At 60.5% G+C, this 17,650-nt stretch overlaps 1 protein-coding gene across 1 annotated transcript; it reads left to right on the top strand.

Annotated features, from left to right (window-relative positions):
- The first annotated feature begins 418 nt into the window (after positions 1–418).
- On the top strand, positions 419–17,594 carry LOC147412620 (long-chain fatty acid transport protein 2-like). Its single transcript, XM_086481166.1, has 12 exons — positions 419–461; positions 2,786–2,957; positions 3,179–3,762; positions 8,971–9,180; positions 10,861–11,019; positions 12,153–12,277; positions 12,385–12,579; positions 14,590–14,680; positions 14,924–15,122; positions 15,232–15,329; positions 16,214–16,344; positions 17,418–17,594. Exons 1-12 carry the CDS (start codon positions 419–421, stop codon positions 17,592–17,594), a joined length of 2,184 nt encoding a protein of 727 aa, XP_086337292.1.
- Positions 17,595–17,650: the final 56 nt, after the last annotated feature.

Raw genomic sequence — 17,650 nt, forward strand, 5'->3', positions numbered from 1 at the left:
CCAGCCCAAAACCCCAACCCCAAACCCCAACCCCAAACCAACCCCAAACCCCAACCCCAAACCAACCCCAAACCCCAACCCCAAACGAGCCCAAAACCCCAACCCCAAACCAACCCAAAACCCCAACCCCAAAACCAACCCCAAACCAACCCCAAACCCCAACCCCAAACCAGCCCAAAACCCCAACCCCAAACCAACTCAAACCAACCCGAACCCCAACCCCAAACCCCAACCCCAAACCAGCCCAAAACCCCAACCCCAAACCAGCCCAAAACCCCAACCCCAAACCCCAACCCCAAACCAACTCGACCCCCAACCCAACCCCCCAACCCAAACCCCGTTTGTCTGTCAGGAGGACGGGCGTGGCGTGGGTGAAACGCTTCGGCGTCGGGCTGGTCCTGCTGGGAAAGGCCTGGAGATGCGGCCGGTTGCTGAGAAGACGGAGGAGAGGGTGGAGGGAGGTGGGAAGGGAGCAAGATTTGGGGCGGGGGGGGGTGGGATTTCCCCATGGGAGCACCAAGAAAGTCAAGGCCAGACAGGCTGGTTGGTGGTGGTGGTGGTGTGTTACGTGTGTGTTGGTGTTGTATATCGGTGATAAACCTCGTGTTATCCCCGGAGCTTTGAATTTATCCCCGGAGCTTTGAATTTATCCCCGGAGCTTTGAATTTATCCCCAGAGCTTTGAATTTATCCCCAGAGCTTTGAATTTACCCCCAGCAACCCAAAAGATCCCGTAAATGTCGCTGTAAATGAACAATCACTGTTTTGTCTCCCGATTTGCATCTGTCGGGCAAGCTGGCGGTGTTGTTGGTGTGTAACGTGTGTGTGTTGGTGTTGTATATCGGTGATAAACCTCGTGTTACCCCCAGAGCTTTGAATTTACCCCCAGAGCTTTGAATTTACCCCCAGCAACCCAAAAGAACCCACAAATGTTGCTGTAAAGGAACAATCACTGTTTTGTCTCGCAATTTGCATCTGTCGGGCAAGTTGGTGGTGTTGGTGGTGGTGGTGGCGTGTACGTGTTGGTGTTGTATATCGGTGATAAACCTCGTGTTATCCCCGGAGCTTCGAATTTACCCCCAGCAACCCAAAAGATCCCGTAAATGTTGCTGTAGAGGAACAATCACTATTTTGTGTCCCAATTTGCATCTGTCGGGCAAGCTGGCGGTGTTGTTGGTGTGTAACGTGTGTGTGTTGGTGTTGTATATCGGTGATAAACCTCGTGTTATCCCCAGAGCTTTGAATTTATCCCCAGCAACCCAAAAGATCCCGTAAATGTCGCTGTAGATGAACAATCACTATTTTGTCTCCCGATTCGCATCTGTCGGGCAAGCTGGCGGTGTTGTTGGTGTGTAACGTGTGTGTGTTGGTGTTGTATATCGGTGATAAACCTCGTGTTATCCCCAGAGCTTCGAATTTATCCCCAGAGCTTCGAATTTATCCCCAGAGCTTTGAATTTACCCCCAGCAACCCAAAAGAACCCACAAATGTTGCTGTAAATGAACAATCACTGTTTTGTCTCCCGATTCGCATCTGTCGGGCAAGCTGGCGGTGTTGTTGGTGTGTAACGTGTGTGTGTGGTGTGTGTTGGCGTTGTATATCGGTGATAAACCTCGTGTCAGACCTGGAGCTTTGAATTTATCCCTGGAGCTTTGAATTTACCCCCAGCAACCCAAAAGAACCCGTAAATGTTGCTGTAAAGGAACAATCACTGTTTTGTGTCCCGATTTGCATCTGTTGGGCAAGTTGGTGTTGTTGGTGGTGGTGGCGTGTGCGTGTTGGTGTTGTATATCGGTGATAAACCTCGTGTCAGACCCGGAGCTTTGAATTTATCCCCAGAGCTTTGAATTTACCCCCAGCAACCCAAAAGATCCCGTAAATGTTGCTGTAGATGAACAATCACGATTTTGTCTCCCGATTTGCATCTGTCGGGCAAGCTGGCGGTGTTGTTGGTGTGTAACGTGTGTGTGTTGGTGTTGTATATCGGTGATAAACCTCGTGTTATCCCCAGAGCTTTGAATTTATCCCCGGAGCTTTGAATTTATCCCCAGAGCTTTGAATTTATCCCCGGAGCTTTGAATTTACCCCCAGCAACCCAAAAGAACCCGTAAATGTCGCTGTAAAGGAACAATCACTGTTTTGTCTCGCAATTTGCATCTGTCGGGCAAGCTGGCGGTGTTGTTGGTGTGTAACGTGTGTGTGTGGTGTGTGTTGGTGTTGTATATCGGTGATAAACCTCGTGTTATCCCCAGAGCTTTGAATTTACCCCCAGCAACCCAAAAGAACCCGTAAATGTCGCTGTAAAGGAACAATCACTATTTTGTGTCCCAATTTGCATCTGTCGGGCAAGCTGGCGGTGTTGTTGGTGTGTAACGTGTGTGTGTTGGTGTTGTATATCGGTGATAAACCTCGTGTTATCCCCAGAGCTTCGAATTTACCCCCAGCAACCCAAAAGAACCCACAAATGTTGCTGTAAAGGAACAATCACTGTTTTGTGTCCCAATTTGCATCTGTCGGGCAAGCTGGCGGTGTTGTTGGTGTGTAACGTGTGTGTGTGGTGTGTGTTGGTGTTGTATATCGGTGATAAACCTCGTGTTATCCCCGGAGCTTTGAATTTACCCCCAGCAACCCAAAAGAACCCGTAAATGTTGCTGTAGATGAACAATCACTGTTTTGTGTCCCAATTTGCATCTGTTGAGAAAGTTGGTGGTGTTGTTGGTGTGTAACGTGTGTGTGGTGTGTGTTGGTGTTGTATATCGGTGATAAACCTCATGTTATCCCCAGAGCTTCGAATTTATCCCCAGAGCTTCGAATTTATCCCCAGAGCTTCGAATTTATCCCCAGAGCTTTGAATTTACCCCCAGAGCTTCGAATTTACCCCCGGAGCTTTGAATTTACCCCCAGCAACCCCAAAGAACCCGTAAATGTCGCCGTAAACGATCCCTATTTCATCTCCCGGTTTGTGTCTGGCGCGTATTCGGCGCCGGCCCCGCCAAACCGGGTTGACTTGCCCCGTTTTTCACAACGCCGCTGAGAGAGAAAGTGCTTTTTTTGTTTTTCTTTTTTCTCCCCGGGCGTATTTCACCTTTTCGCAACCGTCGCTGGGTGGGGAGGAGGAGGAGGAGGAGGAGGAGGAGGACGACGGTGCGGCTCCAACCACACCCCCCCCCCCCCCGAAGGAAAGACACCAAACCGCCCTCCTCCCGGCACCGCCGGCCAACACCCGCCGGGGCAAAGGTGCTCTCGCGGCGAACCTTGGCCGCCAGCGCCGCGGCGGCCACCATGCCGGCGCCGGGGCTCGTGGCGGCGGCGCTGGGGCTGGTTTTGCTGGGGCTGCTGGCGTTGGGCCGCCTTCCCTTCTTGTGGGCCGACCTGGCGGCCTTCGGCGCTTTGGCGGCGTCGGCGGCGCGATGCCGGCGGCGCCTGTCGCGGCGGCCGCCCGTCGCCCTCCTCGAGGTCTTCCAGGCCCGCGCTCGCCGCCGGCCCCACCGGCCCCTGCTCCGCTACGGGGAGGAGGTTTACACCTACGGCGACGTGGAACGCCGGAGTAACCGGGCCGCCCGGTGCTTCTCGCGGCGCTTGGGCTTACGGCCGGGCGCCGCCGTCGGCGTCTTCCTCCCCAACGAGCCCGCCTACGTCTGGACGTGGCTAGCGCTGGCCAAGCTGGGCTGCGCCATGGCCTGCCTCAACTGCCACGCGCGGGGCCCGGCGCTGCGGCACGCGCTGGCCGACGCCGGCGTCGCCCTCGTCCTCGCCAGCCCCGGTGAGGGGAGCCCGCCTTTGGGGGGAGGGGGGGTGGGGGGAGAGAGGAGCCAGGGGGGGTGGGGGGGTTTCTGGTGGGGTAGGGGTGGGGGGTGGGAGTCGGCCCGTGCCTTGGCGCCTGGGAGTGGGTGTGCACGCGTGTCGGTGCTGGGGTGTGGGTTTGCACGTGTGTCGGCGCCTGTGCGCGTGTGTCGGTGCTTCTGCACGTGTGTCGGTGCCTGTGCACGTGTGTCAGCGCCCGTGCATGGGTTTGTACGCGTGTCGGTGCTCGTGCGCGTGTGTCGGTGCTTCTGCACGTGTGTCAGCGCCCGTGCGTGGGTTTGCACGCGTGTCGGTGCTGGGGTGTGGGTTTGCACGCGTGTGTCGGCGCCTGTGCGCGTGTGTCGGTGCTTCTGCACGTGTGTCGGCGCCTGTGCACGTGTGTCAGTGCCTGTGCACGTGTGTCAGCACCCGTGTGTGGGTTTGCACGCATGTCGGTGCTCGTGCGCGTGTGTCGGCGCTTCTGCACGTGTGTCGGTGCCTGTGCACGTGTGTCAGCGCCCGTGCGTGGGTTTGCACGTGTGTCGGCGCCTGTGCGTGTGTGTCGGCGCCTGTGCACGTGTGTCGGTGCCTGTGCACGTGTGTCAGCGCCCGTGTGTGGGTTTGCACGTGTGTCGGTGCTCGTGCGCGTGTGTCGGCGCTTCTGCACGTGTGTCAGTGCCTGTGCATGTGTGTCAGCGCCCGTGCGTGGGTTTGCACGTGTGTCGGTGCTGGGGTGTGGGTTTGCATGTGTGTCGGCGCCTGTGCGCGTGTGTCGGCGCCTGTGCGCGTGTGTCGGTGCTTCTGCACATGTGTCGGTGCCTGTGCACGTGTGTCAGCACCCGTGTGTGGGTTTGCACGTGTGTCGGTGCTCGTGCGCGTGTGTCGGCGCTGGGGTGTGGATTTGCACGTGTGTCGGCGCCTGTGCGCGTGTGTCGGTGCTTCTGCACGTGTGTCGGTGCTTCTGCACGTGTGTCAGCGCCCGTGCGTGGGTTTGCACGCGTGTCGGTGCTGGGGTGTGGGTTTGCATGTGTGTGTCGGCGCCTGTGCGCGTGTGTCGGTGCCTGTGCGTGTGTGTCGGCGCCTGTGCGCGTGTGTCGGTGCTTCTGCACGTGTGTCAGCGCCCGTGTGTGGATTTGTACGCGTGTCGGTGCCTGTGCATGCATGTCAGTGCCTGTGCACGTGTGTCAGTGCCTGAGTGTGTATTTGCACGCGTGTCAGTGCCTGTGCACGTGTGTCAGCGCCCGTGCGTGGATTTGCACGCCTGTCAGTGCTCGTGCACGAGTCTACACACGTGTCAGCGCCCGTGTGTGGATTTGCACGCGTGTCGGTGCCTGTGCATGCATGTCAGTGCCTGTGCACGTGTGTCGGTGCTTGTGCGTGGATTTGCACGTGTGTCTGTGCTCGTGCACGAGTCTACACACGTGTCAGTGCCTGTGCATGTGTCTGCACGTGTGTCAGTGCCTGTGCGCGTGTGTCAGTACTCATGCACGAGTCTACACACGTGTTACTGCCTGTGCATGTGTCTGCACGTGTGTCAGTGCCTGTGCATGCGTGTCAGTGCCCGTGTGAGGATTTGCACATGTGTCAGTGCCTGTGCATGTGTCTGTACGTGTGTCAGTGCCTGTGCACATGTGTCAGTGCCGGGGTGTGGATTTGCACGCGTGTCAGTGCCTGTGCATGGATTTGCATGCCTGTCAGTGCTTGTGCATGAGTCTACACACGTGTCAGCGCCTTTGCATGTGTCTGAACATGTGTCAGTGCTTCTGCACGTGTGTCAGTGCCCGTGCATGGATTTGCACGTGTGTCGGCGCTTCTGCACGTGTGTCAGTGCCTGTGCACGTGTGTCAGCGCCCGTGCGTGGATTTGCACGCGTGTCGGTGCCTGTGCACGTGTATCGGTGCTTCTGCACGTGTGTCAGCGCCCGTGCGTGGATTTGCATGTGTGTCAGTGCTCGTGCGTGAGTCTGCACACGTGTCAGTGCCCGTGCATGGATTTGCACGTGTGTCAGTGCCTGTGCATGAGTCTACACACGTGTCAGTGCCTGTGCATGTGTCTGCACGTGTGTCAGTGCCTGTGCACGTGTGTCAGTGCCTGAGTGTGCATTTGCACGGGTGTCAGTGCCTGTGCACGTGTGTCAGCGCCCGCGTGTGGATTTGCACGTGTGTCAGTGCTTGTGCATGAGTCTACACACGTGTCAGTGCCTGTGCATGTGTCCGCACGTGTGTCAGTGCCTGTGCACAAGTGTCAGTGCCTGAGTGTGCATTTGCACACGTGTCAGTGCCTGTGCACGTGTGTCAGCGCCGGGGTGTGGATTTGCACATGTGTCGGTGCCTGTGCACGTGTGTCGGTGCTTGTGCGTGGATTTGCACGCGTGTCGGTGCTTCTGCACGTGTCAGTGCTCGTGCATGAGTCTGCACACGTGTCAGTGCCTGTGCATGTGTCTACACACATGTCAGCGCCTGTGCATGGATTTGCACGTGTGTCAGCACTTGTGCATGAGTCTACATGTGTGTCAGCGCCTGTGCATGAGTCTATACGTGTGTCAGTGCCTGTGCACACATGTCAGCGCCTGTGCATGAGTCTACATGCGTGTCAGCGCCTGTGCACGCGTGTCAGTGCTCGTGCATGAGTCTACACGTGTGTCAGTGCTCGTGCATGTGTCTACACGTGTGTCAGCGCCTGTGCATGAGTCTACATGCGTGTCAGTGCTCGTGCATGAGTCTGCACGTGTGTCAGTGCCTGTGCACGTGTGTCAGTGCCTGTGCACGTGTGTCAGCACCTGTGCATGAGTCTACACGTGTGTCAGTGCTCGTGCATGAGTCTGCACGTGTGTCAGCGCCTGTGCATGTGTGCACGCATGTCAGTGCCTGTGCACACATGTCAGCGCCTGTGCATGAGTCTACATGCGTGTCAGCGCCTGTGCACGCATGTCAGTGCTCGTGCATGAGTCTACACGTGTGTCAGTGCTCGTGCATGTGTCTGCACGTGTGTCAGCGCCTGTGCATGAGTCTACATGCGTGTCAGTGCTCGTGCATGTGTCTACACGTGTGTTAGTGCTCGTGCATGAGTCTACACGTGTGTCAGTGCCTCTGCACGTGTGTCAGCACCTGTGCATGAGTCTACACGTGTGTCAGTGCCTGTGCACGTGTGTCAGCACCTGTGCATGAGTCTACACGTGTGTCAGCACCTGTGCATGAGTCTACATGCATGTCAGTGCTCGTGCATGAGTCTGCACGTGTGTCAGTGCCTGTGCACACATGTCAGCGCCTGTGCATGAGTCTACATGCGTGTCAGCGCCTGTGCACGCGTGTCAGTGCTCGTGCATGAGTCTGCACGTGTGTCAGCGCCTGTGCACGTGTGTCAGCACCTGTGCATGAGTCTACACACGTGTCAGCGCCTGTGCACGCGTGCCCACGCCCCGGTGAGCCGGTCACGCCAGGGTCACGCCAAGGCCACGGGTTAATCATCACCCGCCCCCGCCCGGGGCCAAAGTTCCCTTTTTATTTTCGGTTTATGTCACGTTTTGGGGGGAAAGAGGGAAAAAACGGAGGGGGGAGCTTCGGGGGGGGGGGGGGGGGGGCTCAGGGTGCCCCTCGGGGTGCTGGGGGCACCCATGGGATTGGGGCGCCCTGAGGGGCTGCTCCAGGTGCCGCTTTAGGGGGGCTCGGGGCGCCCCCCAGGGTACCCACAGGTTGGGGTGTCCCTGGCGCCCACTTGGGGGTCCTTTGGGGGCCCGTTTTGGGGGGCTGGGGTCCCCACCCCATCCCTTGGGTGCCCACCTGGGACCCTTGGAGAACCCACCTCACCATGGTGCCCACTTGGGGGTCCTTTGGGAGCCCGTTTGGGGGGGCTGGGGTCCCCACCCCATCCCTTGGGTGCCCACCTGGCACCCTTGGAGCACCCACCTCACCAGGGTGCCCACCTGGGGGTCCTTTGGGGGCCCGTTTTGGGGGGCTGGGGTCCCCACCCCATCCCTTGGGTGCCCACCTGGCACCCTTGGAGAACCCATCCATGATGCCTGAGGTCCTGGGGGGTCCTTTGGGTGCTTGTTTTGGGGGGGCTGGGGTCCCCACCCCATCCCTTGGGTGCCCACCTGGGATCTTTGGGGCACCCATCCATGACGCCTGAGGTCCTGGGGGTCCTTTGGGTGCTCATTTTGGGGGGCTGGGGTCCCCACCCCATCCCTTGGGTGCCCACCTGGCACCCTTGGAGCACCCACCTCACCAGGGTGCCCACTTGGGGGTCCTTTGGGTGCCTGTTTTGGGGGGCTGGGGTCCCCACCCCATCCCTTGGGTGCCCACCTGGGATCTTTGGGGCACCCATCCATGACGCCTGAGGTCCTGGGGGGTCCTTTGGGTGCTCGTTTGGGGGGGCTGGGGTCCCCACCCCATCCTTTGGGTGCCCACCTGGGACCCTTGGAGCACCCACCTGACCAGGGTGCCCACCTGGGGGTCCTTTGGGGGCCCATTTGGGGGGGCTGGGGTCCCCACCCCATCCCTTGGGTGCCCACCTGGGACCCTTGGAGCACCCACCTCACCGTGGTGCCCACTTGGGGGTCCTTTGGGGGCCCGTTTTGGGGGGGGCTGGGGTCCTCACCCCATCCCTTGGGTGCCCACCTGGCACTCTTGGAGAACCCATCCATGACGCCTGAGGTCCTGGGGGGTCCTTTGGGTGCTCATTTGGGGGGGCTGGGGTCCCCACCCCATCCCTTGGGTGCCCACCTGGCACCCTTGGAGCACCCACCTCACCAGGGTGCCCACTTGGGGGTCATTTGGGTGCCTGTTTTGGGGGGCTGGGGTCCCCACCCCATCCCTTGGGTGCCCACCTGGCACCCTTGGAGAACCCACCTCACCAGGGTGCCCACTTGGGGGTCCTTTGGGGGCCCGTTTTGGGGGGCTGGGGTCCCCACCCCATCCCTTGGGTGCCCACCTGGCACCCTTGGAGAACCATCCATGATGCCTGAGGTCCTGGGTGTCCTTTGGGTGCTCATTTTGGGGGGCTGGGGTCCCCATCCCATCCCTTGGGTGCCCACCTGGCACCCTTGGAGCACCCACCTGACCAGGGTGCCCACCTGGGGGTCCTTTGGGGGCCCCTCCTTGCCGTTTTGGCTTCCCCACTTGGACACTCACCCATCCGAGGACCCCCACCCTCACCGGGTGACCACGTCCCCCTGTCCCCCCGTCCCCAGAGCTCCAGGCCGCCGTGGAGGAGGTCCTGCCGGATCTCCAGCGCGACGGCATCGGCGTCTTCTACCTGAGCTCCACGTCGCCCACGCCGGGGGTCGAGGCGCTGCTGCCGGCCATCGAGGCCACCTCCGACGAGCCCCTGCCGGCCCACCACCGCGCCGGCATCACCGGCAACTCCAAGGCCATCTACATCTACACCTCCGGCACCACCGGTGAGGTTCTGGAGGGGGGGTGAGGGGGGCGAGGTGGTCCCCCTGGAGACCTCCAAGGGGGTGTCCCACCACCCAGAGGGGTTTCTCCTCCCATCCCACCCCTCACCGCCCCCCCTAGGACCTCCCATCCCACCCAAGAACCTCCCAGGAGGACATATCCCACCCCATCCCAGGGTGAGGTTCCTCACGGCTCCTTCCATCAACGTCTGGAGACCTCCAGGGGGGTGTCCCACCACCCAGAGGGGTTCCTCCTCCCATCCCACCCCTCACTGCCCCCCCCCCAGGACCTCCCATCCCACCCAAGAACCTCCAAGGAGGACATATCCCACCCCACCCCTCGGTGAGGTTCCTCACGGCTCCTTCCATCAACGTCTGGAGACCTCCAAGGGGGTGTCCCACCACCCAGAGGGGTTCCTCCTCCCATCCTACCCCTCATCACCCCCCCTAGGACCTCCAAGAACCTCCCAGGAGGACATTTCCCACCCCACCCCAGGGTGAGGTTCCTCCCGGCTCCTTCTAACAAGATCTGGAGACCTCCAAGGGGGTGTCCCACCACCCAGAGGGGTTTCTCCTCCCATCCCACCCCTCACCGCCCCCCCCCAGGACCTCCCATCCCACCCAAGAACCTCCCAGGAGGACATATCCCACCCCATCCCAGGGTGAGGTTCCTCATGGCTCCTTCCATCAACGTCTGGATACCTCCAAGGGGGTGTCCCACCACCCAGAGGGGTTTCTCCTCCCATCCCACCCCTCACCGCCCCCCCCAGGACCTCCCATCCCACCCGAGGACCTCCAAGGAGGACATATCTCACCCCACCCTGACCCCAAAGCAGACCCCACCCCAGGGTGAGGTTCCTCATGGCTCCTTCCATCAACGTCTGGATACCTCCAAGGTGGTGTCCCACCACCCAGAGGGGTTCCTCCTCCCATCCCACCCCTCACCACCCCCCCTAGGACCTCCAAGAACCTCCCAGGAGGACATTTCCCACCCCATCCCAGGGTGAGGTTCCTCACGGCTCCTTCCATCAAGGTCTGGAGATCCCCAAGGGGGTGTCCCACCACCCAGAGGGGTTTCTCCTCCCATCCCACCCCTCACCGCCCCCCCCAGGACCTCCCATCCCACCCAAGAACCTCCAAGGAGGACATTTCCCACCCCACCCCAGGGTGAGGTTCCTCCCGGCTCCTTCCAACAAGATCTGGAGACCTCCAAGGGGGTGTCCCACCACCCAGAGGGGTTTCTCCTCCCATCCCACCCCTCACCGCCCCCCCCAGGACCTCCCATCCCACCCGAGGACCTCCAAGGAGGACATATCTCACCCCACCCTGACCCCAAAGCAGACCCCACCCCAGGGTGAGGTTCCTCATGGCTCCTTCCATCAACGTCTGGATACCTCCAAGGTGGTGTCCCACCACCCAGAGGGGTTCCTCCTCCCATCCCACCCCTCACCACCCCCCCTAGGACCTCCAAGAACCTCCCAGGAGGCCATTTCCCACCCCACCCCAGGGTGAGGTTCCTCACGGCTCCTTCCATCAAGGTCTGGAGACCCCCAAGGGGGTGTCCCACCACCCAGAGGGGTTTGTCCTCCCATCCCACCCCTCACCGCCCCCCCTAGGACCTCCCATCCCACCCGAGGAGCTCCCAGGAGGCCATTTCCCACCCCACCCCACCCCACCCTCCAGGGCTGCCCAAGGCGGCGGTGATCACGGAGATGAAGCTGATGCAGGTGGCCAGCCTGGGCCGGGTCTGCGGCCTGCGGCCCGATGACGTCATCTACACGACGCTGCCGCTCTACCACTCGGCCGGGCTCCTCATCGGGCTGGGAGGGTGCTTCGAGGTTGGTACGTAGCCCATCCCCCCCACCCCGCCGTGTCCCACGTGGCCCCGGCAGCGCAGGGGTGGTCATGGAGGGAGGGGTGGAGGGATGGATGGATGGACGGATGGATGGAGGGAGGGAGGGAGGGATGGATGGACGGATGGATGGAGGGAGGGATGGAGGGACAGAGGGATGGATGAAGGGAGGGATGGAGGGATGGATGGAGGGAGGGATGGATGGAGGGATGGATGGACGGATGGATGGAGGGAGGGAGGGATGGATGGACGGATGGATGGAGGGAGGGACGGATGGATGGATGGAGGGAGGGAGGGATGGATGGACGGATGGATGGATGGAGGGATGGAGGGACAGAGGGATGGAAGAAGGGAGGGATGGAGGGATGGAAGAAGGGAGGGATGGAGGGATGGATGGATGGAGGGATGGAGGGATGGAGGGATGGAGGGAGGGATGGATGGACGGATGGATGGATGGAGGGATGGAGGGACAGAGGGATGGAAGAAGGGAGGGATGGAGGGATGGATGGAGGGATGGACGGTCAGATGGATGGATGGACGGTCAGATGGATGGATGGACAGATGGATGGAGGGATGGACACACGGATGGAAGGATGGATGGATGGTCAGACGGATGGGTGGATGGACAGATGGATGGAGGGAGGGAGGGATGGAGGGAGGGATGGAGGGAGGGATGGATGGTCAGAAGGACGGACAGATGGATGGAGGGATGGACGGATGGACGGAGGGATGGACGGTCAGAAGGACGGACAGATGGATGGGGGGATGGAGAAAGGTCTGGGGAGAGCGAAGAGGAAGAAAGGAGAAGAGGGAGCCGTGTCCAGAGATGGGTGAGGGAACGGACGGAGGTTTGATGGAGCTGGATGACGGCTGGCCATGGATGATGGACGGACGGATACTTTCTGGAGGTGGATGTTTCCTGGAGCTGGGTGGCCTTGGCCGATGGGTGGAGAGATGTTTTCCGGCCACGGCTGGTTTAAGGAGATGACCAGACGCCTTGGCTCAAGATTTCTTTTCCATCAGATCCTCAGGGAGAAGGAAAGGGTGGAGAAAAGGGGTGGGGATGGGGGGAGGAAAGGGGGAGGGGAGAAGGTCACCGTCACCCCACCACGTGTGTCCCCAGGAGCCACCTGCGTCCTCCGGGCCAAATTCTCCGCCTCCCAGTTCTGGGACGACTGTCGCCGCTACGACGTCACCGTCATCCAGTACGTGGGCGAGCTCATGCGCTACCTCTGCAACACCCCCAAGGTTGAACCCCCACCCTGGGGAGAGGGTTGGGGGAGGGGGGGGGGGGGGGAAAGGGGCGATGCCGTGGGGCACAACCCCCCCCGACGATGCGTGTGTCCCCTCCACAGCGCGCCGACGACCGGGAGCACGGGGTGCGGGCGGCGTTGGGCAACGGGCTGCGGGGGGAGGTGTGGCAGGAGTTTCTGCGGCGCTTCGGGCCCGTGGCCATCTGGGAGTTCTACGGGGCCACCGAGGGCAACGCCGGCTTCGTCAACTACACAGGCAAGATCGGGGCGGTGGGGAGAGCCAACGTCTTCCTCCGGGTGAGCCGCCGGGGGCGACGGTGGAGGGGGGCGGGGGGAAGAGCCCGATACCGCGCCTCAAGTTGGGTTGAGATCAAGAGTCCGCGTTGGGGGTGGGGTCTTCGGGATAACCCCCACCCCTTCATGGTCACCTCCCTGGGTCAACCCAGGAGGTTGGGTGGATACAAAAGCAGGGTTCCCCCCCCCCAAAAATCCCCCTTTTCACATCCAAAAGGAGGCCCCGCCCTCGGCACCGTTGGCCAACGTTGCGGCCTCCCACGCTCTTCCGCGGCCTCCCACGCTCTTCCACGCTCTTCCACATCCTTCCACGGCCTTCCATGCTCTTCCACGGCCTTCCACGCTCTTCCAATCTCTTCCACGGCTTTCCACGGCCTTCCACGCTCTTCCACAGCCTTCCACGCTCTTCCACGGCCTTCCACGATCTTCCACGGCCTTCCACGATCTTCCACGGTCTTCCATGCTCTTCCACGGCCTTCCACGGTCTTCCACCGCCTTCCACGGTCTTCCACGGCCTTCGATGCTCTTCCACGGCCTTCCACAATCTTCCATGGTCTTCCATGGCCTTCCACGGCCTTCCACGATCTTCCACGGCCTTCCATGCTCTTCCACGGCCTTCCACGGCCTTCCACGGTTTTCCACGGCTTTCCACGGCTTTCCATGCTCTTCCATGGCCTTCCATGCTCTTCCACGGCCTTCCACAGTTTTCCATGGCCTCCCACGGCCTTCCACAGTTTTCTCCGGCCTTCCATGCTCTTCCACGCTCTTCCGCGGCCTCCCACGCTCTTCCGCGGCCTCCCACGCTCTTCCACGCTCTTCCACATCCTTCCACGGCCTTCCATGCTCTTCCACGGCCTTCCACAGCCTTCCATGCTCTTCCAATCTCTTCCACAGCCTTCCATGCTCTTCCAATCTCTTCCACGGCCTTCCACGGCCTTCCATGCTCTTCCAATCTCTTCCACGGCTTTCCACGCTCTTCCACGCTCTTCCAATCTCTTCCACGGCCTTCCACGGCCTTCCATGCTCTTCCACGGCCTTCCACGGCCTTCCACGCTCTTCCACGGCCTTCCATGTCCTTCCATGCTCTTCCACGGCCTTCCACTCTCTTCCACGCTCTTCCACAGCCTTCCACGGCCTTCCATGGCCTCCCACGGCCTTTCACAGTTTTCCACAGCCTTCCATGGCCTTCCACGCTCTTCCACGCTCTTCCACATCCTTCCACGGCCTTCCACGCTCTTCCACGGCCTTCCACGCTCTTCCACGGCCTTCCACGCTCTTCCACGGCCTTCCATGCTCTTCCACGGCCTTCCACAGTTTTCCACGGCCTCCCACGGCCTTCCATGCTCTTCCATGGCCTTCCACAGTTTTCCACGGCCTTCCACGGCCTTCCATGCTCTTCCACGGCCTTCCATGCTCTTCCATGGCCTTCCACGCTCTTCCACGGCCTTCCACGCTCTTCCACGGCCTTCCATGGCCTTCCATGCTCTTCCATGGCCTTCCACGCTCTTCCACGGCCTTCCACGCTCTTCCACGCTCTTCCACGGCCTTCCATGGCCTTCCACGGCCTTCCACGCTCTTCCACGGCCTTCCACGCTCTTCCACGCTCTTCCATGGCCTTCCACGCTCTTCCATGGCCTTCCACAGTTTTCCACGGCCTCCCACGGCCTTCCACGCTCTTCCACGGCCTTCCACGCTCTTCCACGGCCTTCCATGTTCTTCCACGGCCTTCCACGGCCTCCCACAGTTTTCCACGCTCTTCCACAGCCTTCCACGGCCTTCCACACTATTCCACGGCCTTCCATGCTCTTCCACGGCCTTCCACACTCTTCCACGGCCTTCCACACTCTTCCACGGCCTTCCACGCTCTTCCACAGCCTCCCACGGCCTTCCACGCTCTTCCACGGCCTTCCGTGGGTCACAACAAGAGAAGATCGGACCTGGCCCTGGCAGAAAAGTCTCCTCTTTCCTCTTCCACCCACCGGTTTCTCTCCTTGTCCCTCTTCTGCCCTCCAGGCTTTCGCTCCCTTTGAGCTCATCAAGTACAACGTGGAGGAGGACCAACCCGTACGCGACGAGCGAGGTCTCTGCATCCGCGTCCGGCCCGGTAAGAAGAGGTGAACCTCACGAGGGCCTTTTTGGGGAAGAAAACCAGGAGGAACCGAAGGGTGGAGCTCCATCAAAGCCACCTCATGGTCCTCAGCATCCTCATCTTGGTGGCTGGAAGCCACCAGGAGCCGCCCCCCCCCCCCCCCCCTTTCAAAAAGAACCGTCATGGCGGTGGGGACGTTCCCCAGCGCCGCGGCAGTTGCCGACCGGCCTCCCACCTTCCTCTTCCCCTTGGCCGAAGGCGAGACGGGGCTGCTGGTCATCAAAATCACCAAGCACACGCCCTTCCACGGCTACGCCGGCGAGTCGCAGAAGACGGAGAGGAAAGTCTTGAGGGACGTCTTGGTCCAAGGCGACGCCTTCTTCAACAGCGGCGACCTCCTGATGATGGACCACGAGAAGTTCATCTACTTCCAGGACCGAGTGGGAGACACTTTCCGGTAACTCCGCCGCTCTCGGGCCCGCGTCGGGCGTGGGCAAGGTCCAAATTTCCCCCTTCCAGCCCCAAAAATGTCCCCCCCTCGTGGCTTCATCCCTTCTCTTCCCTAGTTGGAAAGGTGAGAACGTGGCCACCACGGAGGTGGAGGCCACTCTTGCCATGGTGGACTTCATCCAGGAGGTCAACGTCTACGGAGTGGCCGTGCCGGGTAAGTACCGGAGCGGGGGGTGAGTCAACCCAAATCTGATGTTTCAACCATGTCACGTGTCCCCAAATGGTCCGAGCGGCCACCGAGAAGCCTCAAGGAGAATCCATGGACCCACAATGACCACCTAGTCCAACCATCCGCCCGCTTTGACCCAAAATAAGAGTCTTGGTATCGTTTTGGGCTCGTGACTACTGCCACCGTGGTCCAACTGAGCACCGAGAAGAGCAAAACGGGGCTGGGTTGCCCAAAAGAAGCATCTGGTGGTGTCTGGGGCAACTAACGTGGCCGCATAGTGGTCCAGCTGGCCACCAAGAGGGCTAAAGTAGGACTTGGTGGCCCAAAATAAGCTTCTGGCATGGCTTTGGCACACAGCGGGCTCCCCTAAAGGTCCGAGTGGCCACCTGGACGGTGGGATTTGGTTGCCCAAACCAAGCGTCTTGGGCACGCGACCTACTCCTGCGATGGCCCAAGGAGCCACCAAGTCCAGTGGGACTCGGTTGCCCAAAAGAAGCCTCTGGCGGGGGGGGGGGGGGGGGGGGGGAGGGCGTGTTCTGGGCAACTGACGCGTCTCCACGGTGGTCCAAGCGGCCACCAGAAAGAGCAAAAGGGATCCAGTTGCCCAAAGTAAGCGCCAGTTGCTGCTTTGGCCACACCCCGTGGTCCAAGTGGCCACAAAAGAGATGAAAATGGGCAACGTTCACCCAAAATAAGCACCCAGCGTGGTGGACGTGCCACGGTCCTGGTGGCCACCAAGTGGGACACATAACCCCCCCCGAGTAAGCGCCCAACACCGCGTCGGGCACGCAACGGGCCCCCCAAATGGTCCAAGTGGCCACCGAGACGACTCGGTCGCCCCCAAAATAACCTTCCGGCGCCGTTGGCAGGGTGCGAGGGGAGGTGCGGCATGGCGGCCATCTGCCTGAAGGCCGGGGCGACCTTCGAGGGGGAGAACCTCTACGCCTTCACCGCGGACAAGCTGCCCGGCTACGCCGCGCCGCGCTTCATACGGATCCAGGTCAGCGGTCCCCGGCTGCGCCCGGGGGGCGGGGGTGGGGCAGGGGACGTCCCAAGGGCGATTCGGCAGCGCCGGCGCCCAGCGGCTATTGGTGACGGTGGCTGTTGGTCCACCTTGATGGTGTTGGGTCCACCTTGATGGTGTTGGGTCAACCTTCTCCATGATGGTGTTGGGTCAACCTTGATGGTGTTGGGTCCAGCTTCTCCATGATGGTATGGGTCCACCTTGATGGTGTTGGGTCCACCTTCTCCTTGATGGTGTTGGTCAACCATGATGGTGTTGGTCAACCATGATGGTGTTGGGTCAACCATGATGGTGTTGGGTCAACCATGATGGTGTTGGGTCCACCTTCTCCATGATGGTGTGGGTCCACCTTGATGGTGTTGGGTCCACCTTGATGGTGTTGGTCAACCATGATGGTGTCGGGTCAACCATGATGGTGTCGGGTCAACCTTCTCCATGATGGTGTTGGTCAACCATGATGGCATGGGTCAACCTTGATGGTGTTGGGTCAACCTTAATGGTGTCAGTTCAACCTTCTCCATGATGGCGTGGATCAACCTTGATGGCGTAGGTCTACTTTGATGGCGTGGGTCTACCTTGATGGCGTGGGTCTACCTTCTCCATGATGGCGTTGGTCAGCCTTCATGGTGTTGGTTCAATCTTCTCCATGATGGTGTGGGTTAACCATGATGGCGTTGGGTCAGCCTTGATGGTGTTGGTTCAACCTTCTCCATGATGGTGTTGGTCAACAATGATGGTGTGGGTCAACCTTGATGGTGTCAGTTCAACCTTCTCCATGATGGCGTGGGTCAACCATGATGATGTTGGTCAGCCTTGATGGTGTCAGTTCAACCCTCTCCATGGGTCAACCATGATGGCGTTGGGTCAACCATGACGGCATTGGGTCAACCTTCTCCATGAATGGCGTTGGTCAACTTTAATGACGTTGGTCAACCTCGATGGCATCAAGGCCCCACCTTTCCCATCACCAGCCATGGCCACCCCCACGCCAACACCACCACACGGCTGTGTCCCCTACCCCATTCCAATGACATCATCCACCTCCACAGGCCGCCCTGGAGATCACGGGGACCTTCAAGCAGCGCAAAAGCAACCTCGTCAAGGAAGGCTTTGACCCCAACGTCATCCCAGACCCCCTCTACTTCCGCGACGACAAGCAGAAGTCCTACGTGCCCCTCAGCCATGACACCTACGCCGCCATCTTGGCCATGAAGCTCAACCTCTAGGCGAAGGAGCCGCCCCGGCGAGCTCCGCCGCGACCTGGAGGCGTCAAATCGCCCCG

This window comes from Leptosomus discolor, unplaced genomic scaffold (assembly GCF_034619465.1).
Source record: "Leptosomus discolor isolate bLepDis1 unplaced genomic scaffold, bLepDis1.hap2 HAP2_SCAFFOLD_170, whole genome shotgun sequence".
Taxonomy (NCBI): domain Eukaryota; kingdom Metazoa; phylum Chordata; class Aves; order Leptosomiformes; family Leptosomidae; genus Leptosomus; species Leptosomus discolor.